Source organism: Cannabis sativa, chromosome 4, assembly GCF_029168945.1.
Source record: "Cannabis sativa cultivar Pink pepper isolate KNU-18-1 chromosome 4, ASM2916894v1, whole genome shotgun sequence".
Lineage (NCBI taxonomy): Eukaryota > Viridiplantae > Streptophyta > Magnoliopsida > Rosales > Cannabaceae > Cannabis > Cannabis sativa.
Window position 1 is genome coordinate 79,246,746 of NC_083604.1, and position 27,812 is coordinate 79,274,557.

The 27,812-nt window shown below is 32.4% G+C and overlaps 4 protein-coding genes across 4 annotated transcripts; 1 reads left to right on the forward strand and 3 right to left on the reverse strand.

The window, feature by feature from the left end:
* Positions 1–5,051: 5,051 nt before the first annotated feature.
* Positions 5,052–8,473, forward strand: LOC115712155 (uncharacterized). The gene is made up of 8 exons (XM_030640399.2): positions 5,052–5,322; positions 5,410–5,563; positions 5,652–5,737; positions 6,328–6,440; positions 6,624–6,689; positions 7,208–7,314; positions 7,408–7,473; positions 7,773–8,473. The coding sequence occupies exons 1-8, from the start codon at positions 5,228–5,230 to the stop codon at positions 8,172–8,174; spliced, it is 1,089 nt and encodes a 362-aa protein (XP_030496259.2). The 5' UTR covers positions 5,052–5,227; the 3' UTR covers positions 8,175–8,473.
* Positions 8,474–8,523: 50 nt separating this feature from the next.
* LOC115715200 (uncharacterized) lies at positions 8,524–9,129 on the reverse strand. Its single transcript, XM_030644030.2, has one exon. The coding sequence runs from the start codon at positions 9,008–9,010 to the stop codon at positions 8,714–8,716; it is 297 nt and encodes a 98-aa protein (XP_030499890.1). The 5' UTR covers positions 9,011–9,129; the 3' UTR covers positions 8,524–8,713.
* A 4,153-nt stretch (positions 9,130–13,282) lies between these two features.
* LOC133036571 (calcium-dependent protein kinase 10-like) lies at positions 13,283–15,078 on the reverse strand. The gene has a single exon (XM_061113086.1). It carries the CDS (start codon positions 14,885–14,887, stop codon positions 14,240–14,242), a length of 648 nt encoding a protein of 215 aa, XP_060969069.1. The 5' UTR covers positions 14,888–15,078; the 3' UTR covers positions 13,283–14,239.
* A 9,688-nt stretch (positions 15,079–24,766) lies between these two features.
* LOC133037409 (calcium-dependent protein kinase 10-like) lies at positions 24,767–26,266 on the reverse strand. Its single transcript, XM_061114644.1, has one exon. It carries the CDS (start codon positions 26,073–26,075, stop codon positions 25,428–25,430), a length of 648 nt encoding a protein of 215 aa, XP_060970627.1. The 5' UTR covers positions 26,076–26,266; the 3' UTR covers positions 24,767–25,427.
* Between the last annotated feature and the right edge of the window lie 1,546 nt (positions 26,267–27,812).

Consider the following 27,812-nt stretch of genomic DNA (forward strand, 5'->3'; position numbering starts at 1 on the left):
GCGTGTGACATGATCCTTCGCATGTTGCGATTTTACGAGCATATCGTCAACATATACCTCCATTGTCTTTCCAATGAGGTACGAACATCATATTTACTAGCCTTTGATAAGTCGCACTGCGTTTATTAAACCAAAGCGGCATTACCTTATAACAAGATAGTCCTCGATCGGTAATGAACGAGGTATGTTCTTAATTACCGGTTCGTACATCGGGATTTGATTATATCCCGAGTATGCATCCATGAAGCTTAAAAGTGCGTGGCACACGGTGGCATCGACAAGCCGGTCAATGCTAGGAAGAGGAAAGCTGTCTTTAGGACGGGCTTTGTTCAAATCAGAAAGTCAACGCAGGTTCGCCATGAGCCATTGGGCTTTGGCACAAGTACGGATTGGCTAACCGGTCGGGGTAAAATGACTCCCGTATAAAGCCGCAGGCAAGGGGAGGCGGTCAACTTCTTCTTTCGCCGCCCAGGTACCTCGCGGGGTCCATTTTGCGGCGCTTTTGTCGGACACCTCGCACCGGGGTCAATGTTCAAGCGATGACACATGACCCTGTGGAGATATCCCGACCATATCTCGATTGTATCTTCCGCGGCTTGGGCCGCGGCCGTGTGATCAAGGATTCTCGGATCCAAGTGCGGTTTGTCTATATGCGGTACCTCTTCGATCCGAAGGATTTCACGGGCGAGGTGGTGGTGCGTCCAAAAGGTGGATAACGTTCACCGTCCTTTTTCTCGAGCTTTGCGTTGTGCAACATTCTCGCGAGTCAGATTGGACTCCCCTCACTGATCCTACTCCAGAGGGAGTGGGGAACTTCAGTGTTAGATGATAGATCGAAGTTACGATCTCCATCTCCTTTAGAATCGGCCGTCCAATCACGACGTTGTATGCCGAATATTGATCGACATCGCGAAGTCGGCCATCGACTTGGCCGTTATCGAAGGCGGTTCCGAAAGTGATTGGGAGTTTGATCATCCTTTTGTACCTGTATGACATCTCCCGTGAAGCCATAGATGCTCGATGTCATGGGCGCAAATCTTTTTCTTGTAGCCCCATTTGCTTGAAAGCTTGGAAGTTCGATAAATTTACCGAGCTTCCATTGTCGACCAATATGCGATGAACGTTATCTCCACCTATATTGGCAATTATCACAAGTGCGTCGAATGTGGGTGGTGGACCCATCTCGCATCGCTCTCCATGAAGACAATGTCCTCGCGGTCTCTCGAAGAAGCTTCTGGCCGTTCACCAAGATTGTTCACATTGGTAAGCGGCTTTTCCTTCTTTCCGGCATACCGTTCTTGTGATTTGCGAGAGTCGCCCGCGATGTGTGGTCCTCCGATTATAGTCAAGATATTGCGAGGTGCTCTGTGAGCCACTCGCATTCTCGATTTTCTCCTTTGTCATCCGCTCGGGATGGCTTTCCTCGTTTCTTCTATACTTATCGAATTTTCCCCTTCGATCAATTCTTCAATCTCGTCCCGCAAGACCCAACATTCAAGGGTAGTGTGACCGATATCCTTGTGGTACTTACGTAACTTCTTGGGGTCTCTTCGGTCGCGATTTCCCACGATGGGGGCGCCAAGACGCGCGTTCCTTTCCTCAACCGCATAGATGTGGTCTCGAGGGACGGCGAGTTCGGTATAGTTGACAAAGCGGGGTCCTCCTTTTCTTTTGGGCGAGGACTCCTTTTAGGAGGCGACTTGGCCAACTTCGGGCTTCGCGGTTTGCGTGGAATTTGCGCGTCTTCTCGGGGCTTCGGCCCACGGAATTCTTTCCTCGTGGATTGCGGGATCGCGACCGCGTATGGGTGATCGCCTCTTGTTCTTGCCCTTTTCCAATTCCGCGGGGGAGTTCTCGATTCTCTTATGAGGTTCGGCCATGGCGAAGAATTCTACCAAGGATTCCCCGGCCTTCGGCCCGTAGCTCTTTCCGAAATCGGTTCTCGGCGGGACACCCGTTATTAACATGCAAACAAGCGAAGACTCGGGAGCCTTCTCAACTTTTGTTACCTCGGCCGTTAAAACGCTTGAAATACCCCGCAAAGACTCACCGGATTCTTGCTTGATGTTCGCCAAAGTCGTATAGGGTGGCCTATACGTCATCGTGGCTTGTGGAAGTGTGTGAGAAATAGATCGACGAAGTTCTCCCATGTCGATATCGATGCCTCACAGTAATTGGGTGAACCAATCATGGGCATTCTCTTCAAGCGTAGCCGCGAGAATGCGACACTTCGCGAGTTGCGCACAGTCCACTTCCATTATGGTGTTAAATTTCTCTAGGTAGTCTAACGGGTTAGATGTACCTTTATATTTGAGGGATTCGGATAAACGGAATCCCTTTGGAAGATAGACTGTCCGCACTTCTCGCGGTAAACGGCGAGGTGCCGTGCGGCTTGTATACGGGCTTACCTAGCTTTGTTCGAGCATTTTCAAAGCTTGCGAAGCATGCTTTGATCGATTCCTCTGTCGCAAAGGAGGTGGAGTCGGCCTGGCAGGTGGGGCTCGCGGCCCGCTGCGGCAGCAAGGTTTGAAGGGATATTAATCCTGTGGTCGCGATTGGCGCGATAGGCGGGTTGGCAATTGCGTTGACACACGATCGCCCATATGGGGATCATGGAGTGTCTCCGTGTTGCGCGGGCCGGCGGAGCGCGCCCTAAAGACCGCATTGAGATGATCACGCAGATCACCTCGGTGTACACGGTAGCGTCCTCCCCGCCGTGTTTGCACGAGCCGGACCTCGTATATCCGTCGGGGTGCGGTTATGCGAGGATGAAGAGGCCGATTCGCGTCGTTTTCTCGGGGATGACGCTTGCGAGGGTTGCGGCGCTCGGGATCCTCGTCGGTTCGCGTGCTCGGTTAGGCAACCTTGCATATTGGTCTCTCGACGTCGGGTGATTCAAATCCAAGATTTCGGGATCGAGTTCTTCGCTCCCCTCGCGTACACGCTAGTTTGACGTCGAACCGTACTCACGAGGGTTTTCATTATGAACGGCGGGGACCCGAGGGAGGGTGTCGAGCGCGACTCGTCCATCTACCTCGGCTTGTAGTGCTCGCAGCCGATCTGGATTACGGCGTATTGATCGATTGACCGCCGTGAGCGGACCATTCCTTCGGACACGACCGCCGGGTGACAGGGGGAAAGTGCATGGTTCTTGGCGGTGTGGATGTGCCTCGGCTTGAGGACCGGTTGTTTCGGAAACGGGTTGAGTGGTACGATGTTGCTCCTCCCTACCCGCCGTTGATGACGTCTACGGGCGGCACTCGATTCCGGTGCAATGGTACGTTCATCGTTCCAATGTTGATGGACTCATTGTTAGCTCTGTTAGCGTGATTTCCAGCCATGTTGAGTGATGTTCTTTGAGGTAAATAAAATCTTACAATCGATTTCCCACAGACGGCGCCAAATGTTGTTACTAGAATTTCACAACACCAAGAAGTGTAATTTAGCTGGTAAAAGATAGAATTATTTGAAAGAATATAAATGCGAGTAGTCAACCTAAAACGGCGAGCACTCAAATGGGAATGCGAGAACAGACAACAAAGCCGGAAAAAATACAGAAGACGATGAAATATAGTGGTTCAGTCAGATTTTGTTCTGCTTAGTCCACTGTAGCAAGGGATTCGTAGCCCCATTTTCACGGCGGATCACCCCTTTATATACAAAGCAGGTGCCCAATCGGTTACATGAGGATCACATTTATTGTTAATCCATTATTTACACATTAAATTGTCATAATTAAACTCAGACAACGTTAACATTAATAAATATATGACAGTTACTGAACTTATCAACGTATGCGTCCTTCGCATCTGCGAGTTGACCGTTCGTGTTCCGTCTGTTGAGTTCGTAGGGTCGCACGTACGTTTGGAACGTCGCCTTAGGTGATCGCTCGTTACAGACGTCGCATGCTGAAGTTGGTAGCATCTGGACATGCGAACTTACATTGGTCCGTTAGGGCTATTGGGTCATTGGGACCAAAACTGCATCATAGGGCATTGGCCTCTATACTAATCGCGGAGGTATAGAGGGAGGCACTCGCACATGTTCTGACATATGCGAGTTGGGTCTACCCTGTATGATGAGGATTACGGTTATGCGGTGTGAATTAAGTCGCATCCGCGATACCTCGCTGGTTTTATCCTGGGCGAGGTCTAAACTTCGAGAAGCCTCTCCTGGACATTTCAGCCTTCACTGGAAGTCTGGATACACGTGTCCTTCAAGGAGGGGTCTGGTCTCGAGTTTCTAGGTGAGAGAAATCTCACTATAACAATGTACTCGATGCACCTATACTTTTTTTATCTGTTTTAGTATCCAACATAATTTATTAGTTAATTTTTTCTAGTAGTCATGTACCCTATAGTTATTTAAGATATTCTGTAAAAATTTTAAAAATTCGAAAAAAATTTAACACGTCGAAAATAAGATACATACATTGTGTTGAACATATGATTAATTTATTTTATATGCGTGCAAAATAAATTGTTTGAATACTGTTTTTTATGTTATAAATTATTCTAAATTTCTTAAAATTTTATAAAATACCTTATATAATTATAACGTAAAAAAAAAATTAGTCTGAATGTCTAAACATGTAGATCAATACTTTTTTTAAGGGGTGACAATTAAATTAAATGGAAGATAAAAACATAAAAAAAAAGGCTAATTAGGATTTTTGCCCCCTGAACTTTGACATGTACCAAATCATGCCCCTGAACTTTTAAGGTCATTGAAAATGCCCATGAACTATTGAGATTGTTAGATTTAAGGATTTTTTTCTAATTTTAGTAAAAAAGTCTAACTTGGACGAAAGTTCAGGGGACATAATTTAGTACATGTCAAAGTTCGAAGGGCATGATTTGGTAGATATCAAAGTTTGGGGAACATGGTTTAGTACATAAATAATCATTGAAATAATAAAATTGAATAAAATTAGACAGAAGTCCTTAAATCAAACAATCTCAATAGTTCAGGAGTATTTTCAATGGCCTGACATAATTTGGTACATGTCAAAATTCAAGGCAAAAATACTAATTAGCCTAAAAAAAAAAAATAAGACAAAAGAAGAGACCAGATGAAATGGGAAAGTGGTATCTCAAAGACAAATATTGTTGAAAATCCAACGGTTAGGGCAGTCGCATCATTCCCATCCCGCCCATCTTTGGTTTGAGTCCCATTCAATAGAAGCAAAGTGTAGAGTGTGGAAAGCGCGCCAAATAGAGTACTCGAAATGTGTGGTAGAGCCCGTTGTACCATGAGAGCCGACGACATCCCCAGGGCTTGTCGTCGTAACGATGGTCCTGTTCGTACTCTTCACATAGACCGGTAAGTTAAGTAAAGCAACCTCCTTTTGGTCTATCAACCTAAATCAAAACAAGGGTTTCTTACATTCTTGGCTTTAAGTACATACAGGTATCGTCCTTCGTACAATGTTTCGCCTGGGTCAAACATACCTGTTATTCGCAGAGAAGACGGTTCTGATGGTGGGGTTGTCCTCCAATGTATGAAATGGGGACTTATTCCCAGTTTCACTAAGAAAACTGACAAACCTGATCATTATAAGATGGTAAAAACCTTAACTTTCACTTTGTTCAATATGGTTTTTATTTATTTATAGATATTATAATTTCTTGTTCTGTTTTGAAAAATTTCAGTTTAATGCTCGATCTGAGTCTATTAGTGAAAAGGCTTCTTTCCGTCGTCTAATTCCTAAAAGTCGGTGCCTTGTTTCAGTTGAAGGGTATGTTAGATTCTCCTAATTTAGTTGATGATTCATTGAAATGGTTGCTGCTGTGCTTCTCCTAATTTCCTAGCTGTTCTATGAATTTGGAATGTGCTATAGACAAATATGATATTATGATTACTGACTGTTTTTTGACTTATTATCAGTTGTTGTTACTCTACAAATTCAAAGGTGCCAATTTGATGTGGTTTTATTAAACTTCATACACCTTTATAGTTCTTAAGATTGAATGAAAAGTTGGTTTTTTCAAGACTGCCTTAGCCTTAGGTTCTGCATTATAACACATTTCATTTCTTGGATCGACTCATAGCTTCTGCTTGGTTCTTGTGAAGCTTTTATTCGATGTAGTTTATCGGTTGTCTTAATCTCCTTTTACTTTACATATTATGTGTAATACGTGTGGATACAAACATAGTTTTACCATATTTTATCTTGTGGCCGATTTTCTTTCTTAGTTGAGTTCATATGTGGCCAGAAGTTAAGGAAAAGTTTATGGATTGTTTTATTTTAGTTTTTAATTTGTCTAAGTTTACATGATTGTCACCTTCAGTCTTCCATTCATAATTTTACATCATTTTTCCCTTCAGATTCTATGAATGGAAAAAAGATGGGTCGAAAAAGCAGCCCTATTACATTCATTTCAAGGATGGCCAGCCTCTTGTTTTTGCTGCTCTTTATGATTCCTGGGAAAACTCTGAAGGTACTTTCTTCTTGCTTCCCCACACCTCCTCCCTTTTCATAGCCAACTTACTTGTATCCCTTTCCTCTAAAAAAAGGAGAATAGAAAGAAATGTACAGAGAAAAACTTTAATTGAGTCAATACAATTAAGAGAAGTATTGTCAGTTCTTGGTGCTAATACATTTATTGCATGCTTTTCTGCAGGGGAGATAATTTACACTTTCACTATTATTACTACATCGTCATCTCCAGCTTTACAGTGGCTGCATGGTGAGTTTAGTTCTTGCTTAAATAGATATATCTGAATATGTTTTTATACAATTTGAATATATCTGAATATGGGGGGTACCAAACTCTAGTTTAGAATTTATGATTTGATATTTGCATTTGGAAATAGATGCTTTTTGAGATTTTAATATTGCTTGCCCATTCCTTTTATTTGCTTGTGTTCTTGCGGTTTCACTTGTACAAAGAGATGCACTACATTGGTATGCAACATTATCTTGTTGTACTCCTACAATTATGTCTCTTAGAAAACAGTAATTTTTGAAAGAATCATCAGTAGGGGATGCTATCTTCTGTTGCATGCTACTGAATTTTGTTCTTTTTAATCTTTTCAAGTTAGAATTTTACTTGCACATACGGATATTATTGATTGTAGGTCTTGATTTTGTAGAGTGAGACTAGGAATTCTGGATTCCTTTTTTAGTGGGGAACATTTGTTTTTCGGGTGCACATCTTTACATAAGTTTAGCTTTCGCTACAATATATGTTATTTGTTATTGCAGACCGTATGCCTGTTATTTTCGGTGACAAGGAGGCAAGTGACGCATGGCTTGATGGTTCTTCTTCCAAAGTCGACACATTGCTTAAACCATATGAAAATCCAGATCTGGTAAGATCCCACAATAATCATGATATTGCTTTCTCAATATGCCTTAACTCTATCCTTGCACATTTCTTGAATTCTGACATTTAGTTTCTTCAGATTTGGTACCCAGTGACACCAGCAATGGGTAAGCCATCTTTTGATGGACCAGAGTGCATTAAGGAGGTATGACAAGTTGGCATTTTCCATATTATTCCTTTTCACTGATTATTAACATAACTTGTCATGAATATAGCATTAAAAGCTTTATTCTACATTTGATTAGGAACACAATGGTTGTGTGCATGAGAATGATGATCTAATGTTAAACTCTTATTTCACGAGAGATTTCTGCTTCAGTTGCTATTTTCGACTTGCTTGCCTTCTTGTTTGACAAAGAATGAGCTTTGCTTAGTTGTTTTCAGTTATAACTTTCCTTGGTATTTAATAAAGCTGCTATTTGCTGATTGCACTATTGTCTCCAGACAAAGTTGAAGACAGATGGGAATGTACCGATATCAAAATTTTTCTCGACAAAAGGAGCAAAGAAGGAAGTGGCGTTAAACTCAGACGAGAAGGTTGTCAAGCTTGATTCTGCAAAATGCCTGAAAGAAGAAGACCCTGGATCGAAAGTGAAAACAGAACCATTCTCTTCTACCGAAAAAGAAGAACATGACTCCAAATCTAGTGTCATGGCATTTTCACATGGAGTTGCAGAGAATTGCCAAATGAAGCGGGAACACGAGGAGGAGCTTTCAGCTGATTCAAAGGTTACTTCAGACGACACTAATAAGCTTCTGGCTAGTCCAGGGAGGAAGAAACCAAAATTGAAGAGTGCCGGTGATCATAAACAACCTTCAGTACTTTCATTTTTTGCTAAAAAGTGATTCTATGCTGTACTATACTATAGGTAGGTGGGAAATTTTGTGAAGAAAGCGGCAAAGGTTTCCTGTACAAAGTAAAACCTTCAAATCTGCTTGCTAGAAGATCAGCTTTCAAAAGCTTTGATCTTCTTGTTCTCCTGCCCTTTTTTAGGATTGTTTATGGGACTTTTCCTTTATTTCCATGGCTTTCTTCTAATTATCCTTTGCTTTAGTCAAGTGGAGGACAAATCACTTGCTATGATTTTGGATTGTATTTCTATGTATTTGTACATAAATGCATATGGTTCTTTTTCTTGAATCAATTCATTTATATTCACATATTATAAGGAAAAACAAAGAAAGAAAAAGGAGATAAAAAAAAAGTCATAATCTTTATAAAACATAACTTTCAATCTTTGATTGTCTTCAACTGTAGTAATTACATAGGCACATACTGTCTATATCAATCAAAAAGGTCTTTTTGTAAGCCCTTTATTACACATTATAAGAAGAAAGAAACAAAGAGAAGAAAACCCACCAAAAGAAAAATTGCAGTTTGCAAATTAACAAAGGGGAAACAACTGAGGATGTAGAAATGGTAATGACCAATAAACACCTTCAATAAACTGCGAATTCGGTACCATATCTGTTATGATCTTTCTCAGCATCCGAATAGGACCAGCCATGAATCCCCACTGAACCACCGGGCGTGCTCCAAGAGAGAATCCTCTGCGCTTGTTCCCGAGCCTAACAGTGGCTCCTCTCCTCCTCCTCAGCCTTCGTTTTGGGCGGCACCACCCTGCCAACACGGCGGGATTATTTGATAACATAGATGTAGTTACAGCTCCTCTTCTCAACATCTTTCTCACAGCAAATGTTTTTGTTGGTCTTTGGTCTATTATGCTTTGCTGTAACAACTTGGATGGATTTGAGTCTCAATTCTATTTCAACTTCAATTATATATACATGGTTTTACTAAAGATGAATCAATGATGTCAATCATGAACTTCATAATGGCTAGCAATTATAACAATCATGAAGCTTTGAGGCCTAGACTATAGAGTGAAGTAAAGTGATCATGACAACCCCACATAGAATACATTCTTATACTTTATGTTTGGTTTGTGGTAGTCATCATTAAATGGAGCTTATGCTAGAATCAAATTAGTTAGTCCTAATCTAAGATCCTAAATATATATATGTTGAGATGTACTTTTCAAGATGTAGCTTATTCATTCAATCCATAATAGTTACCAAATATATATTGTTTTGACTTCATTTAATGTTAAATCAATCAATAGATTAAGATGGCTCTTTTATAATCTAACAAGCAATGATAATGGTCAATTTCTATGCATTTTGACAATATAAAGTTGAGAAAAATGCATTGTTTTCTATAGTTCAAAGGTTAAATTTTACCAAACATTCTCTCTCTCTCTCTCTCTCTCTCTCTCTCTCTATATATATATATATATATGGAAAAGTAAATATAAATGTATATCAAGCAAGATCTAAATCTTCAATATTATATAATAAGCTTATCATGTTATAGGGTATAATAGTACTTAGATTGAGAGGTCCAATTATTGATTTTTGGCCTTAAGAGAGAGAGCAAAAGCTATTACAAGCTTTCACTTATTTTTCATTTGTTTATTCTCCATTTGTCACATTATTAAATAAATAAATATGATATAATGTTCAAAATTTGAAAATTTTCTTTTCATTTCTAATAATAATAATAATAATAATGAATGACTCAGTTTTTATAATTTTCATGGTGTATTATTTAAATTATCTGGCTTTTCTCATGGGTATCTTGGATACGTTAGGTTTATTTATTTATTTATTCATTAATTAATCTTACAAATAATATATTAAGATCACTAGCTAGCTCAACCTTCTCCATCTTGCCTTTTTCCATTTAAAGCATATTTCTTTTCCAATTAAAAACATGATTATGTGCCCCCCACTTTGATTATATTTCACTAAACATTAAATTTTCTAACTTTAAAATAATCATAAACTCATTCATGTTGATAATTGTAATAATTGTATTCTTAATTGTTTAACATTAGCCAATTAAATTAGAAATAAATCTCCTTTTGAAAAGCATCTTTTTGTCGTGATAATTTATTATATGTATAAATTGTCATTAACAACAATTTATAATAGATTATATTTCATAAACTTATTTTAATATCTTCTAATAAAGTAGTATTCATCCAACTACAAACAATGATTATATATGGAGTATTTTTGCAAAATATCACGTATTTTTTTTTTTTTTTTTTTTATCTATAAAGCTGAAAATGCATATTTTACTTATGAATAAATAATAAAGAGTTGGAGTATTTACAAAATATCACGTATTTCTTCTTAGAATTTTTACTGGAATGATGAGCATAATGTCCTAATTTTTCTTGTAAGGGTAAAGATGATTATATATGAAATGTGATATTATTTTATACATTTAGTCGCAACAAAATTTGTGACTAAAAGTGAAAAAATTGTAACTAATTATAAATTATGATTCTTATGTTGTGACTAAAAAATCCGTGGCTAAAAGTATTAGTCACAAAAATTACAATTTGTTGTGACTAAATGTATTTTTAGTCACAATACTTGTTGTGACTAAATTAAAATTAGTGACAGCTTGTACCTAAATGTTATGTTTTAGTCACAAGTTCATTTTGTTGTGACTAAAAGTCACATTCAGTCACAAAAAAATTATATGTTGTGATTAAAAAGTTGTCACTAAAAGTAGCAGTTTTTTGTAGTGTCTTCTAAGGTTTGGATAACCAGATTGAGTCCTTTGAGTCCCTCGGGGCTCTTTTCCAAGGCGATGAATGGTTTCTTCCAGTTCAGCAGGAATATCTTGAGAAGTATTTTCCATGATAAAGAAAACCTTTTCTTTTTAGGTAGGACGATGTGTTTTCAGAGTTTAATTATTAAAGACTCAATGAAAGCACTAAACTGTTAACTCACAATCTTGTTAACATTGATGGGGCTTTTGAAAATTCATGAAATTTGTAATAATTATTGTTAAAATGTTAATTATAAAATTAAGACAAATAATTTTGGGGCTTTTTTATTTTTGCACTTCAAAATATTTTTTTTTTTTGCATTTTTACGAAATTTTACATAGAAACTTCTATTGCAACTAATGCTGCAACTTAAATTGCAACAAAAAATCGTATAGGAACCTCTATTGCAACTAGCCATGCAACCACTATAGAAACTCAAACCGTAAATTTGAAATAAAAGTTAAAAAAATAATATATAGAATAATTTCCCAATAATTTTTTGCATAGTTTTGTAGTCAAAATCTACGTACTCCTTAAGTCATTCTTATTTTTGGATTTTGTGTGTACATAATATATTTTGGTAGAATTTCTCTAAGTCAGAAAATTGGTCGCATCTTCTGCAACATTAGTCCTGCTATTTATATGATTAGGATAGCAGTTACCTATGCCGTGTCATTACAAGCAGTTTCCTTTTATTTTTTATTTTTTTTTTCAATTTTTTATTTTTTTTTAGAAAGTGATAACTTTTGACTTAGGACTGCAACTTCTGAAGCTAAAAATTACAAATTTTGAATTTTTTAAGCACTAAGAATCTCAACTAAGCATGCATGATTTTAATTTTGAATTTTTTTTCTCAAAATTAACCAATTTTATCATAAAAATTCTTGAAAAACACCGAAATAAGTAAAAACAGAGATCTCCCAATATTTCACTTGAAAAATACACAAAAACAAATAGCAAGCATAAATTCAAATAATAAAGCAATAATATATATATATATATAAATACATTAAAATAAACTCTAAAAATTCATAAAATTAATTGACCTAACAGCCACAAATCAAACAATTTGGGTGTTCACTAACCCCAAACTTATGTAATCTAGCTACTACATGTCTTCAACATGTCTCTTCTATCTAACCACAATATATAAAATAGTATTTGGGAATAATCTTTTTATAATTCCAAACTAAATTGGCCAAAAGAAACAAGCTAGGAGAGTTATCATTCTCTTGTACACCTGATTTATAGAGTAAGTAAGGATTACTAACCACATATCCTGAAGAGAACAATAGTTCTTCATCTTGTCTTCAACTTCAACTATATATTTTCTTCTAAGGGGGCTTTAATTACCACTATATTATGAATCTGCTTCACGCAAAGATTTTCTTTATTACCCCACTCCTCAATCTTCTTTGGTCTACAAATGTCCTTCCATTTGAAGTAGCCTTCTAGAGAAACGTCCTAGCTACATATGTCATTGATCCTCTTGAACACTCTTTTTGGGAAGCATACAATCATTAATTTTAACCCAATAAGTATATATGTAAGGAAATAAGGACATATATATTTGATTAGAATTGATCCACCTGCATGCCACCAAATGAGAGTTTTAAAACCATCTTTTCAACCATCCCTTCAAAGTCTTTAACTCACATTTTCCTAGGCAACTCCAAATAACGAAAAGGAATAGACCCTTTCTGAAAACCAGAAACTCTTAAAATTCTTTGCACCTCATTCTCAGCTATATGCCATTGGCAAATAGCCTCTAACTTGCTATTGTTGACTTGCAATCAACAAGTTTGAGCAAAGAGCTTAATGTCCCTTAACAATTCATGTATACCAATTTAAAACACAAATGAGTTAGTTCAAAACTACACAAATAAATAAACAAAATTATTTGAATAATATTAATACAAATGTTATTTTTCTAAATATTAATATAAATTTTCTAGTAGTAATTTAAAAAGAATATATAATTTTATTCTCATATTGTTTTTTTTTTATAAAATTAATTAAGTAACTATTATTTAATTAATATTATTTTAAATTTTAAAAATTTATGTATGATAATTCAAAATTATACATATTTACTTATTTTAATAAATAAGTATTGTTAAAAAAATTTATAAAAAAATTGTAATAATTCTTTTATTTATATTTTTATTAAATTTAAAATATGTTAACAAAATCAAAAATTAAAAAATGATTAATAAAAAATCTCACCTGTATGTGGGTTTATTTATACTATCCTGTTGGATGGGATAAATTATCAATGTGATTAGCTGGATTAGTTATCCAGACTTTCAACATGCCCAAACGCTGGATTGGATAAGTTAGCACGTCTAATGCAGTCCAATCCTGCGTACCAAACGAACTCTTTATGAATTTAATTTAGACATTTTATGTGTCATGGACTTAGGCTTTTATATATATTCGTGCTTATTTGTCGTGCTCTCGTATTAATATGATTGTGCTTTCTTAATTATTACAATTTTGAATCTATCGTGTCATACTCAAGCCTACATCATGTCTATACCAATTTACATCATTGTGTTGTATTTGATCCAAATCTATATATATTTTGTTGTGTCGCTTGTTTGTGCCTCCAAACTCATGCATGTTTGGTTCGTGCCTTGTCAAAAGTTCAAAATGTTTTTGTAGCTCTAATCTAAAAGACAAATCTTCGAAAACCAAATTTACGCGTGCTTTTTTAGTTCTAATAATAAGATGTTTTATATTTGAAGAATGAAGGAAGAGTCTTAATTATTATATGGGTTATTGGTACTTATATAGCTAGCTAGGTTGAGAACTGACAATTTATTTATTTATTTTGAACAAGAGAACTGAAGACATTTGGTTTGTTATAGTTGTATAGAAATTAATTAATTAAGTAGAATAGCACACATACATATATGAATAAATAAAGAGTTGGAGTTGAAATAAATGATACAAATGAAATAGAATGTTGTGAAATAATCAATATTAATCCAAACAAAACAAAGTGTTAAATACATAAAAGTAAATGATTATTACAATTAAGACAAGAGTATTTTCTTCTTCATCGATCATCTTGAATTGAACTCTTTGTTACAACAATTGAGACCGAAAAGAAAAGCATATATTAGAAGAGACTGAATCAGTATCATTTGGTAATGTTATGCATTTTGAATCCAAGGGTATTCTGCAATAATAAACACAATAACCAATATTAATAAAGTTAATTAAAAAAAATAAAATTAATAATTAGAAAACAAAAAATATATATTCATAGATTAGTAGTAGTTAATTACCAAGAACTTGTTGAGCAGTTAAACGCTTTTTTGGATCACGCTCTAGCATTTGCCTTATAAGACTCTTAGCACTCTCAGAAATTCGAGGCCACGGCTGTGTTTGAAAATCTATGTCCCCTTTTAAAATAGCACAACTCATCTGAGTAATGCTATGATCATAACTTGAATCATCTGAGAATTCAGGATAAAATGGGAAATTACCACACAACATAATGTAAATGATAACTCCAGCACTCCAAATATCCACTTCTGGCCCATGACACTTCCATTTGCTCAAAATCTCTGGGGCTGCATAATACAGAGTCCCCACTATATTTGAAAACCTTTGATTAGGCTTAAAAAAGGCAGAAAATCCAAAATCAATGAGTTTGAGAGGCGAGTCTTGTTTGTTGTTAAGGAACAACAAGTTTTCAGGCTTCAAATCTCTATGCATGATCCCATTAGTATGACATGTCATGATTGCCTTGACTATCATCTTAGCCACAGGAGCTGCCTCTGCCTCACTCAAGTAGTTTTTAGCCTTAATTAGATCCACCAACTCGCCTCCTTTACAAAGCTCCATAATTAGGTAAAAGTTGTTTCTGTCCTCACAAAATGCTTTTAACTTCACAATGTTTGGGTGATCTGGCAACTTCATCATGATAGTCACCTCATTATATATATTCTCAATTTCCTCCTACATATATGTACAATAACATTTTATAATTATTATTATTATTATTATTATTGCTAGTTGATTAGTATATATTTTTAATTATAATATTAATTACCTTTGTGTCCATATGAGCTTTGGAGATGGCCTTGCAAGCTAGGGTTTCGTGGGTCACTAAGTCTCGACATAAGTATGTAACACCGTATGTCCCTTCGCCAAGTTGAGAACCCAGTTCGTACTTATTTCCAATCATTCTCCTTTGATGCAACACATCCTCCATATTAATTAATAATAATTATGATATCTTAATTTAATTTAGTTTGATTAATTATATTGATCTGTGTAAGTAAATTTAAAAGGAAAATGAATCGAGCATAAGTAAACAAGTCACTGTGCATTGCTTACTATTTATATATATTCTCGAGTGATTACCAAATCCTATTTATATTCCAACTATGATATAATTCAATTTTAAAAAGATATATCACCAAATCCTATTTATATTCCAACTATGATATAATTCAATTTTAAAAGATATATCCTAGTTTTAATTGAACATACAATCATATATAATTATCTGTAAATGATATATTAATGTTGCTGATTTTTTTTTTTAGAGAAGTTTTTGCTGAAATTTAAATGATATCTAATTATCATACGTACTTTAGCGTAATTTAAAGGATATAGATAATTTTTTCTTGAATATATAAATATAAATAATATCAAGATTCCTAATTTAATTAAGTTTGATATTATAAATAAAATCACAATATTTTAAACAATTAAATTAGCCGAATTAATTGGAATTCATTATCTTTTTATATAGTTAAAGAAAAATATTAAAAAATTGAGTCCTGGATTAATTACCGAACTATTTGTTTTCAAATTCTTATTTAATTAATTTATAAAACTTGCAAAACGAACGATATTAACAAAATTTTAACCATGATATATATATATACTAGCAAAAAATTACGTGCGAGACACGTATACTGAATTTTATATATGCTAGATTTTTTCTATGTTATTTGAAAGCGAGATTATTATTGAATACTGAATGCAATGTATTAGTGTTTAATAAAGCTTAATGATTTAAATATGTTCTTAAGTTAATCCAAAAATAAACTAAAGAGAAAATAGTGTAATTTTTGTATTTTGCACTTTTCACTCAAGCCGGGTCCGCATATATCTAGATTATCCATTTTTTCTTTGATAAATTGAATATGGCAGTGTCGACAAAGCGGCGGTGTAACAGTGATGTATTTTTATTTAAGATGATTAGACATGGTGTGCATAATTATTTAATTAAAAAATCAACTTATGAAAGGCATGTAAAACTATTTAATTTTTTAAAAACTACACCTCTGCAGTATATTTCATTAGTTGGGCAACATTACACGAAAATATTTTTTCCACAATATCTGCGAACATGACAGCAGATAGGCTCTTTGTATTGTTATTAAGTTCAACATATGCTATAGCACTGTAAAATGAATAATAAGATTGTTAGTATATGCTATACCTTTATACAACTCAGACCGAATATGCTGTTGCTCATTTCTGTAATAGTCTAATCTTGATGTCTCAATCTTGACATACATATCTACGACATATTGTTGTAGCAGTCGTCCTGAGAGTAGCAAAATTGATCGTGCATCTTCTCTTATTCGTAACTTGAAGCAATAATATTCGCGACACGAAACTACTACTTCCTTTTTTTGTCGGTTTGATACTACAAGAGTTGAGTGAGAAGGAAGTGTTACTAAATATGGTGTGCATAGTGAATAAAACATTGATGAGATTTAAAATATTACAATCTAACCTCGTTCTTCAGCGGCAAGTAATTCTTCTGCAGTGGTTGACTGTTGAGGATCTATTGTTAGGCTACGAACATTGGATCTGGTTGTGTGTCCTCCAATTCGTTTTATGTGTTGATGCCAACCAGAATCTCCGTGAGGAAATAAAATTGGATATTGTAATGGATCGTAACAGCCGTAGTAATATTGAACTTTATGTTTTCCACCATAATGATTATACACAAAAATGTCACGCCCTCCTTGTTGATACCCTTCATCATCTTTCACCCAAATCAACTTGTGAGGATGTAGGAGCATTGAATACACGCTGATCTAGCCCAGCATCTTCTCTTACTTGAATTATTTGTGTTTCCAAATCTGGCAAATCTCCAAGTGAACGAAAGAATATAGAATACAGATTAATTCGAAGGATATTCATAAGTTGAGTTGTAACAGATGGATCCAGTCAGCATTTTGAATCATTAAGTCGGTGCTCCAATTCATTCTCGGTGTCGTAAAAATGTAGTTGCAGATTAGAGGGACGTCCATCAGATGGTAGTAAATTATTGATTGTGTGATAGATTTGCCCTTGGCTTCGGAAAGTATATATTCCTTTATTCCTTCGACACATCGATTAGTCGTAAGTAACTCCCATTGATGTAAAAGCAAATTTATTGTTGTAAGTTCGAATGTATGTTCGAAAATGTGTAGATTTTTCGCTACTGGAAGTAAGCAATTCATAAAGTTCATTCGGCACATCGTTTGTTGCGAGATAAATTTTTCCATCGGCACAACAAAAGCCTGTTGTTTCATGAATGAAACGCTTTGCTTTGCAATGTTTGCATCGAGGGACGGATGGTAGAGAAAATGCTTCAAATGACACCTCTTTTAGCAATTGACGAAATCGAGGTGAGGAATAAAGATGGAGACCTTTTTTATTGTAACAAAATAATTAGGTATCAAATTCCAACTCACATAACATATTGATTTTAATTATAAATTGAGAGTGTCCCTTACCGCTACGAGGTCTTGTTACTCTTTTATTGTAGGTTGGTCCCTTAGCAAATTCATTTGGGTTCTGATTATATATATTAATTTTTATCAAAAACAACATCCAAAATAATCATATGGAATTTCATCACGTGAAGGAAGTAGCAGAGTTTTGAAGAAAAAAAATATCGGTCAAATGCAAACCTGATTGAAATTGACATTGCTCGAAGATGATGAATTTACAAATAAATTAGTTTCACAATCGACATTGGTAGAAACATTATCTCCACAAGAAGATTCATCTTCATTTATGGTTGTGTGAGTGGAATCATTTCACAGTCTTTTTGTTTGTTGTTGACTTGACATTGCCGTATTCTCGACAATATATGTGTGAAGATCAATATGACTGGGATTACTACTTACACTAATCGGATTGATCTTAAATGCTTTTTGTTTAGCATATCTCTCTCTTTGTTTTTTACATATTGCTTTCTTTTTTCCGATTGGTAAATCTTTATATGGAATCCGCTTTGAAGGTTCTCTGTCACGATCTTATAAAATTAAATTATGAACATTAATTTTATATGTATTAGTTTCTCTTAAACAAAACACATTTTTAAGTTTAGGTATTTTGTGTATGACATCTTACCATGTGTCATTATGCTAATGCAGAAAATGTTAGAATCCAATCTACACAAGTAAAAAAAGATGGTGTAATAAAGTAATTACAGACATTAAATTTAAATAATAATAATTCAGAAAATCCATACTTACATGAAACGGTTAGATCAAAAAAGAAAAACTCTATATGATTACATATAGTATAGAGTTTTATTTTTGACAATATTCATTATATTTGAATATAACATTTGGACAATATTCATTATTCACAATGGATTGTTACAACTACTTTCTTTTTATATTTTCTTTTAATTTACAATCAATCAACTGTTTTTGAAATTTAATAGAAACAATAGAAATGAAATTGATAATAATAATATAGGATAAGAACGAAATATGAGAGAGATGCATGATGAAGATATATTCTTCTTAAAAGAAACAAATGAAGAAGCGATGAATATTAACATTAAAATTTCATATTTATCTTTATTCAAAAAAAAAATAAAAATACGATATTAAAGTGATGAATATTAACATTACTTGAGAGAATAAGCAGAGAGAAAAATCTAGAGAAGAAGAGAAGTGGTGTAACGGCCAACAAAAAAAATTAGAGGGTATATGATTCTGTTATATATAATGGAATGAAAAAAATAGAGAGAAGAGATGAGATATAAATGAGTTTTGGATTGATGACATATATTATTATTCTCAGCAAGCTCTGAAATAAATTAGAATAAGAATGTCCAAATTATAATAGGAAAAGGAATACATAGATATCTAATTTTTAAATTCTTTACGACGAACTAAATAATAAATAAAAAAATAAAACAAAAGCTAAATAACAAAAAAAAAGTAATAAATAAAAAAAAGATAAAAAATAAAACAAAAACTAAATAACAAAAAAAAAATAAATAAAAAAGATAAATAAAATAATAACATGTCCTGCTCCATGAATGAACGGTGATGATTTTTCCCTGACCCAAGATCATCAAAAGTCTTGATTTTTCCCCTTTGGAGCAGCAGGGGATGACCCAATTACAGTCCCCCGGAACAGAATAGTAGCTGCGGGATCATCACTTGATTTTATATACTGTTTGATTTTATCACCATTAATCTGACCAACTATGGTCGCTGGTATAAAATGAGAATCAGCTATGAGCTCTTCGCCACTGTCTTCTGTATTAGCTAACACCAAAGCAAGACCACATGCGAGCTTAACAGCACTACCTTTTTCCACTCTTGCGTTACCGCCACGGTCGCAAACGACAATCTTTCCGGCGACTTTAGAGGCAATGAGAGACCCAGAATAGCAGTACATATTCCCTGCGTCACCGGCGTAGATCAACGAAAGCTTTGCATCGGCAGCCAAAGGCTCTCCTGCGTACAGAGACACGCCGATTAATATTCTACCGTCACCCAAAACGACATCGGCCAGTATCCAAGGAGCGATGTTGGTGGCAGTGGAAGGGTTGGGACCGGAGTTTCCAGCGGAGCAGGAAACCAAGACGCCGTGTTGGGATGTCCCGAATTATAATATCGTAAAAATAATAACTAAAACGAACTTATTTATAAAGACTAAAATGTCAAATTGATGTAACATCAACATAGACAAATTAATTCTTCAGTTCAAACATCTTTAAACTTCACAAAATGGCAAGACATATTGCCATATTCTTGCTCCTCTAACTTAATATATTGGTACTATTTACAGATTTACATAAAAGAATTGATCTTTCTTTATTTTTTTTTTAGACATTTTCCCAAACAATTCATATATGAAAAATAAACCAAAAATAAAAACATTGACATGAGAAGAAAATTGCGATAAAACAAAATTCACTTTGCAGTAGTACAATCAAAGCAAACAGAAGTTCTATTCTGATTCCGTCACAAGATTAAGTTACATACAATAATTTATTTTAAGCCGATAAATAAACAGAACATTTTGCAAGCGCTACTTACCTATATCGCTTTACAGCTGGAGTTTTATTCCCTTGTATCCAAACTTTGAGCAAATATTCATAAAAGCTGCAAACAATATCTTTTGTCAATAAAAACAAAGAGGTACTGCACAGGTTAGCAAATTCAGTACAGAGAAATTTATTAGATAAAGGGATCTGAATGAAAATTATGAAACATTAATGAAATAATTGCAGTACCTGTCTCCCATAGCACCAAAGGTTATTGTAGAGTACGCGGTTGTACCTCTATGTGGGTCAAGATCGATGGGAAGCAAATTATCATCTGGGAATATTTTTTTATCTGTGTTATAACATTCTCAACCTGGAAAAGTAACATGGACATAATTCAGCTCACTACAATCGCTTGGTCCATGGCTGTTAAGATATCCGAATCCAAACATCCCAATTTTTCGAAACATGTGGGGAGTGCAAATTTTGATGGTATAAGCGAATATTTAATATCAGTTCAAATATTAATAAGATTTGTTTTATTATTATTTTATTATATATAAATAATATTTTATTATTTTATTAAATAAAAATAAAAAATCTCCATAAATTTCTCATAAACTAAGAATTTTAGTTATATAGGCACACTTTATATAGAATAGATATATATTTTTATTTTTTAATTTTAAACTCTAGATGAAATACACATACAATTTTTTTTTTTTTTAAGAAATTGCATGGTATACCCACTTTATTTTATTTGTTTTAATTTACCATCATTTTCAATATACTCACTTTAATAAAATGATGTTTCTATTATACTCCTTAAATTAATGTACTCACTTATAAATCATGTACTACATTTAAGTGGAAGACAAGAATATATTTAGTAACCCACTTATAAAAATAGATTTTAACTAAATATAATATGAAAGTATTTTTGATTAATGGATAAAAAAAGAACTATGGATCAACTTATCCTATTTTTTTAAGTACTAAATTTATTTTATCCCGATACATTTCAATGCTAATTAAATTAATGTTAAGTCAAAATTTTGATCAGTTTTTGGTATTTAATTTTAAGTAAGCACAAAGTGTGGTATTTACCAATAAATTATTATTTTTCATAAATTTTTTACACTATTATTTTTAAAGATTTCTCTTTTTTTTTTTTTACATATTTATGATGTTCTTACAATAAACAACACAACATAAAAATAACTAAAAAGTAATATCAAAACAACATAAAAAATAATATACAAATAATAAAAACTAACAATAAAATAACAAGACTAGTACAATATAAAAATACATCAAAAGACTTTATTTTACGTAAATAAAATCTTAAAAACCGTAAAAATATTTAAAATTCAGTATTTTTGTAATTTTTTTTGTTGCTTTTTGTGTATTTTTTGAAATAATCTCTTTTTGTGGGTCATTTACAAAAATATAAGTAAAAATAATAAGTTTTGATATGTATATATTAGATTGAAGTTACGCACATATATTTAGTTGTAGTTTTTAATTTATTTTTAGTTAGTGTATTATGATTTCAAAAATGTCATTCATAATTTATTTTAATAAATAATTTTTTTTAAAATATTTTTTTTTTAATAAAAATTATAAGATCTATTAATTAATAAATTCGTTTAAAATAATAGAACGTATTTCAGAGGAACAGTCCTCCAACTGATCAGCACACGACCTGTAGAGAAACAAGAGCCTCTTTCCAAGCAATGAGCCAACTTATTTCAAGATCGTTTTACAAAACACAAATTGTGAAGGCATAAAATACCGCTTTGAATCTCTTGGACACACACCAAGCTATCTATTTCCAACATGACTCAAACCACAAATGAGTTGCAAACCAACTCAATGCTTCTTTAATGCGTATTATCTCAGCAATTTTGGGTTGAACACATCCAATCTTTTCCTTCTTGAATGCTTCTACCATAACACCATGATGATTCTGAGCTACACAACCCATGCCAAAAGACAAGACTCGAACCAGAAAAAACTAAAAGAAAAAGACTAAAAAACTATGTCAAAAGACAAGACTAAAGAACCATGTAAAAAGACAAGACTAATGGAAAAACTAAATTAGTTTCAACACGTAAATACGATCACAGCATTAAAATTAATTAAAGAATGAACTCCTTATAATTCTAAACCTATAAAAACATTAATTGGAATTAAACTAGTAATAGTAAATTAATAAATGAAAACAAAAATCTGAAACGGAGGACGTCGTTAAGCCGAACCGAACCACTCTCAGACGATTGCTCTTGAACCCCTCACAGAAGAAGACGTTGATGTGGGAATTATTAAGGTTGTGGTTTTAATGTAGGTTAGGAATTAATAGATATGTGATTTTTTATTATTTTAAAAATAATTAAATATTGCATATGAAGTATAAGAAAAATACATAATAATATATGGGCTTTTTTTATAATTGTACAACAAAAATAACATAATTACAAAAAATGTGCAAAAAAAAATTATTTTAAAAACTTATACATTTTGAAAACTTATTACATGAAACCATACATTTTAGTCATTAAATAAAACAATATGTTTATTAAAACTCAAAATAAACAATTTTATAAAAATAAACAAGTTAAATATTTTTTTATTAAAAAATAAAAATTTATTATCTATTTTAGGATGAATTATTATAATTTAATAAGATTTTTTTAATAAATACAATATCAAAATTTTAAACATTAATATATATAATTATAAATCAATACTTAAAATTACGAAAAATAAACATGACACATAGAGTGATATAATAAACATATGTGAATATTATTATATTGTTTATTAAATTAGTATGTTTAATAAATAAAAAAAATAAATATATATATATAAAGTATTTTATATTATTACTATGTTTATTATAATTGTAAAAATAAAAATAGACATAGCCAATTAGTATTTTTTTTCTTTCTATTGTTTCTATATATTGATTATTTTCTAATGAGTTAGTGAACGAATTTTCTACTGAAGTATAATTTTTACATCAAAAAATAAATAAACAAACATAGCTTTATAAACTCCTAAAATTATTTAACTAGAAAAAATAAACATGACACAATAAACAAATAAAAAGATAAAGATAAACAATTTTTTTATATAGATTATTTATTTTCTAAAAAATTACTAAAAAATAAACATAACACACATAGAGTGATAAAATAAACCTATGTGAATATTATTTATTTTGTTTATTAAATTAGTATGTTTAATTAATAGAAAATAAAATAAACACATATATAAAATGTTTTATATTATTGGTATGTTTATTATAATTGTAAACATAAAAATAAACATAGCAAATATTACCATATATATAACAATCAATAATTATTACCATATATATTATATCAAAAATTGAAAAAAAAAATTAATTATATATAAAAATGTATGAGAAAATGGTAATAAATTTTTTTGCTCATATTTTATAATTAATTAAAATAATGTATACAAAATTGTAAAATATCCATAATATATTGGTCAAGAAAGAAAATAAACTATAGCGCGCATTGAAGGCTCTGGATGTAGATGATCTTTCTGATCTTTACATACCATATGTTGGCATCATTGTCACTTATCCTCCAATTCCATCCATGATTACACTACTCATGATGCACCTGGTTTCAAGCCTCTGCAAATGACCACCATTGTAGCAACAGATGTTGTCATATGTTCAACTATGAAGCAGTTTGCAGATAAAGAAAATGCATCCCCAAATCGAATCTTAAAGAGACAATCTGATAGCCTCTCTATGAGGAAAACTTTGAAAAGATGCAGGGGACCTAAGCAAGCCTTGTTCTCTCCAACTTTGTCTCCTGTAGATGAGCCAAACCAGAGTGTTTCCAGTCCTGAAATAAATATTTCGGGTAGTTTCTTAGACAATTCTGCAGTGAAAATCATTAGTTGGAATGCGTGAGGTCTGAGAATTCGAGCGCATTCCATCATCTTTGTTTGCTTGTCAAAGAGTAATCTCCTCGTATATTATTTACTATGGAAACTAAACTTATTTCTAATGTAATTTCTCGTTTTTGTCATGCTTTCTATTTTAATAATGAACTTAAGGTTTCGCGGGTAGGTCTAGGAGGGGGTTTATTTTTATTAGAAAGATGATGTTAATGTAACACTTCTAAATTTTAATTCAAATATGTTTGACTGCTATATTATTTTTGGCACTGGTCCTACTTGGCATTTTACTGATTTTTATAGCTCTCTTAAACTAAATAATCGGTACTTTTCATGGATAACATTAAAGAGATTAAGTGATGTAACTCTTTTTTTACCATGAGTAGCATGATTGGAAGAAGTGGAGGTATTGCTCGAGGATTTCATTGGAGGCGACTAATACCATGTAGAAGCTTAGCTAGAGCAAGCTTAGGAAGATGGTAAAATCAGAGAAAGTAAGAAGAAGAAGAAGAAGAAGAAGAAACGCTTATCTCTCATAATTGAGAGATCCATTATTTATAACCACAATACAATACAAGTGGACAATGCAAGAGCTCAACAAAGCTATACCAAAACAGAAAACAGAACTGAAAAGAAAACAATTAACTAACTAAATTAAGTGAAAGTTATGTTAACATACAGAAACTAAATTTAGTGCGTGCTTTTTTTAGTTCTAATAATATGATGTTTTATATTCTTTGAAGAATGAAGAAAGAGTAGTAATTATTAGTTGGGTTATTGGTACTTATATAGCTAGCTAGGTTGAGAACTGAAAATTTATTTATTTATATTTTGAACAAGAGAACTGAAAACATTTGTTTGTTGTAATTGTACAGAAATTAATTAATTAAGTAGAAAAACACACATACATGTATGAATAAATAAAAAGTTGAAGTTGAAATAAATGCTGCAAACGAAATAGAATGTTGTGAAATAATCAATATTAATACAAATAAAACAAAGGGTGATAAAATATAAATATACATAACAGTAAATGATTATTAATTAAGACAAGAGTATATTTTCGTCTTCATCATCTTGAATTGAACTCTTTGTTATCGATGCCATGGATAGACCAAAAAGAAAAGTAGTATCATTTGGTACTTTTATGCATTTCGAATCCAAGGGTGCTCTGCAATAATAAACATAATAACCAATATTAATAAAGTTAATTAAAAAAAATAAAATTAATAATTAGAAAACAAAAAATATATATTCATAGATTAGTAGTAGTTAATTACCAAGAACTTGTTGAGCAGTTAAACGCTTTTTTGGATCACGCTCTAGCATTTGCCTTATAAGACTCTTAGCACTCTCAGAAATTCGAGGCCACGGCTGTGTTTGAAAATCTATGTCCCCTTTTAAAATAGCACAACTCATCTGAGTAATGCTATGATCATAACTTGAATCATCTGAGAATTCAGGATAAAATGGGAAATTACCACACAACATAATGTAAATGATAACTCCAGCACTCCAAATATCCACTTCTGGCCCATGACACTTCCATTTGCTCAAAATCTCTGGGGCTGCATAATACAGAGTCCCCACTATATTTGAAAACCTTTGATTAGCCTTAAAAAAGGCAGAAAATCCAAAATCAATGAGTTTGAGAGGCGAGTCTTGTTTGTTGTTAAGGAACAACAAGTTTTCAGGCTTCAAATCTCTATGCATGATCCCATTAGTATGACATGTCATGATTGCCTTGACTATCATCTTAGCCACAGGAGCTGCCTCTGCCTCACTCAAGTAGTTTTTAGCCTTAATTAGATCCACCAACTCGCCTCCTTTACAAAGCTCCATAATTAGGTAAAAGTTGTTTCTGTCCTCACAAAATGCTTTTAACTTCACAATGTTTGGGTGATCTGGCAACTTCATCATGATAGTCACCTCATTATATATATTCTCAATTTCCTCCTACATATATGTACAATAACATTTTATAATTATTATTATTATTATTATTATTGCTAGTTGATTAGTATATATTTTTAATTATAATATTAATTACCTTTGTGTCCATATGAGCTTTGGAGATGGCCTTGCAAGCTAGGGTTTCGTGGGTCACTAAGTCTCGACATAAGTATGTAACACCGTATGTCCCTTCGCCAAGTTGAGAACCCAGTTCGTACTTATTTCCAATCATTCTCCTTTGATGCAACACATCCTCCATATTAATTAATAATAATTATGATATCTTAATTTAATTTAGTTTGATTAATTATATTGATCTGTGTAAGTAAATTTAAAAGGAAAATGAATCGAGCATAAGTAAACAAGTCACTGTGCATTGCTTACTATTTATATATATTCTCGAGTGATTACCAAATCCTATTTATATTCCAACTATGATATAATTCAATTTTAAAAAGATATATCACCAAATCCTATTTATATTCCAACTATGATATAATTCAATTTTAAAAGATATATCCTAGTTTTAATTGAACATACAATCATATATAATTATCTGTAAATGATATATTAATGTTGCTGATTTTTTTGTGAGAGAAGTTTTTGCTGAAATTTAAATGATATCTAATTATCATACGTACTTTAGGCGTAATTTAAAGGATATAGATAATTTTTTCTTGAATATATAAATATAAATAATATCAAGATTCCTAATTTAATTTAGTTTGATAGTAAAAAGAAAATCACAATATTTTAAACAATTAAATTAGCCGAATTAATTGGAATTCATTATCTTTTTGTATAATTAAAGAAAAATATTAAAAAACTGAGTCTTGGATTAATTACCGAACTATTTGTTTTCAATCTTATTTAATTAATTTATAAAACTTGCAAAACGTACGATATTTACAAAATTTTAACCATATATATATATTTATTTTTTCATTTTAAACTCTAGATGAAATACACATACAATTTTTTTTTTTTTTTTTGAAGAAATTACATGGTATACTCACTTTATTTATTTGTTTTAATTTACTTTTATTTCCAATTTAATTACTTTTATAAAATGATATTTTCATTATACTCCTTAAGTTAATGTACTCACTTATAAATCATGTACTATATTTAAGTGGAGGACAAGAATATATTTAGTAACCCACTTATAAAAATAGATTTTAATAAAATATAATATGAAAGTATTTTTTATTAATAGATAAAAAAAGTGCTATTGATCAACTTATCCTATTTTTTTACGTACTAAATTTATTTTGTCCCGATACATTTCAAGGCTAAATTAATGTTAAGTCAAAATTTTGATCAGTTTTTGGTATTAAATTTTAAGTAAGCACAAAGTGTGGTATTTACCAATAAATTATTATTTTTGGTAAATTTTTTACACTTTTATTTTTATAGATTTTTTTTTTGGGATTTTTACACTTGGTATCTTTTTTTGCCATTTTTTTTTTTACATTTTTATCTTTATTCGATTATTTAAACATTTTTAAAAAAATTATTTTTCAATATTATATTTAAAAAGTTTGATAATTACACAAATACCTATGCATGCTTATGTCATAGGTTTTCTCTAATATTACACTCCATCTCTTCCACCTTCTTCTCTTTCATCTCCAATATTACACTCCATCTCTTCCACCTTCTTCTCTTTCATTCATTTTTTTAAATTTTTCTTTTATTTTCTGT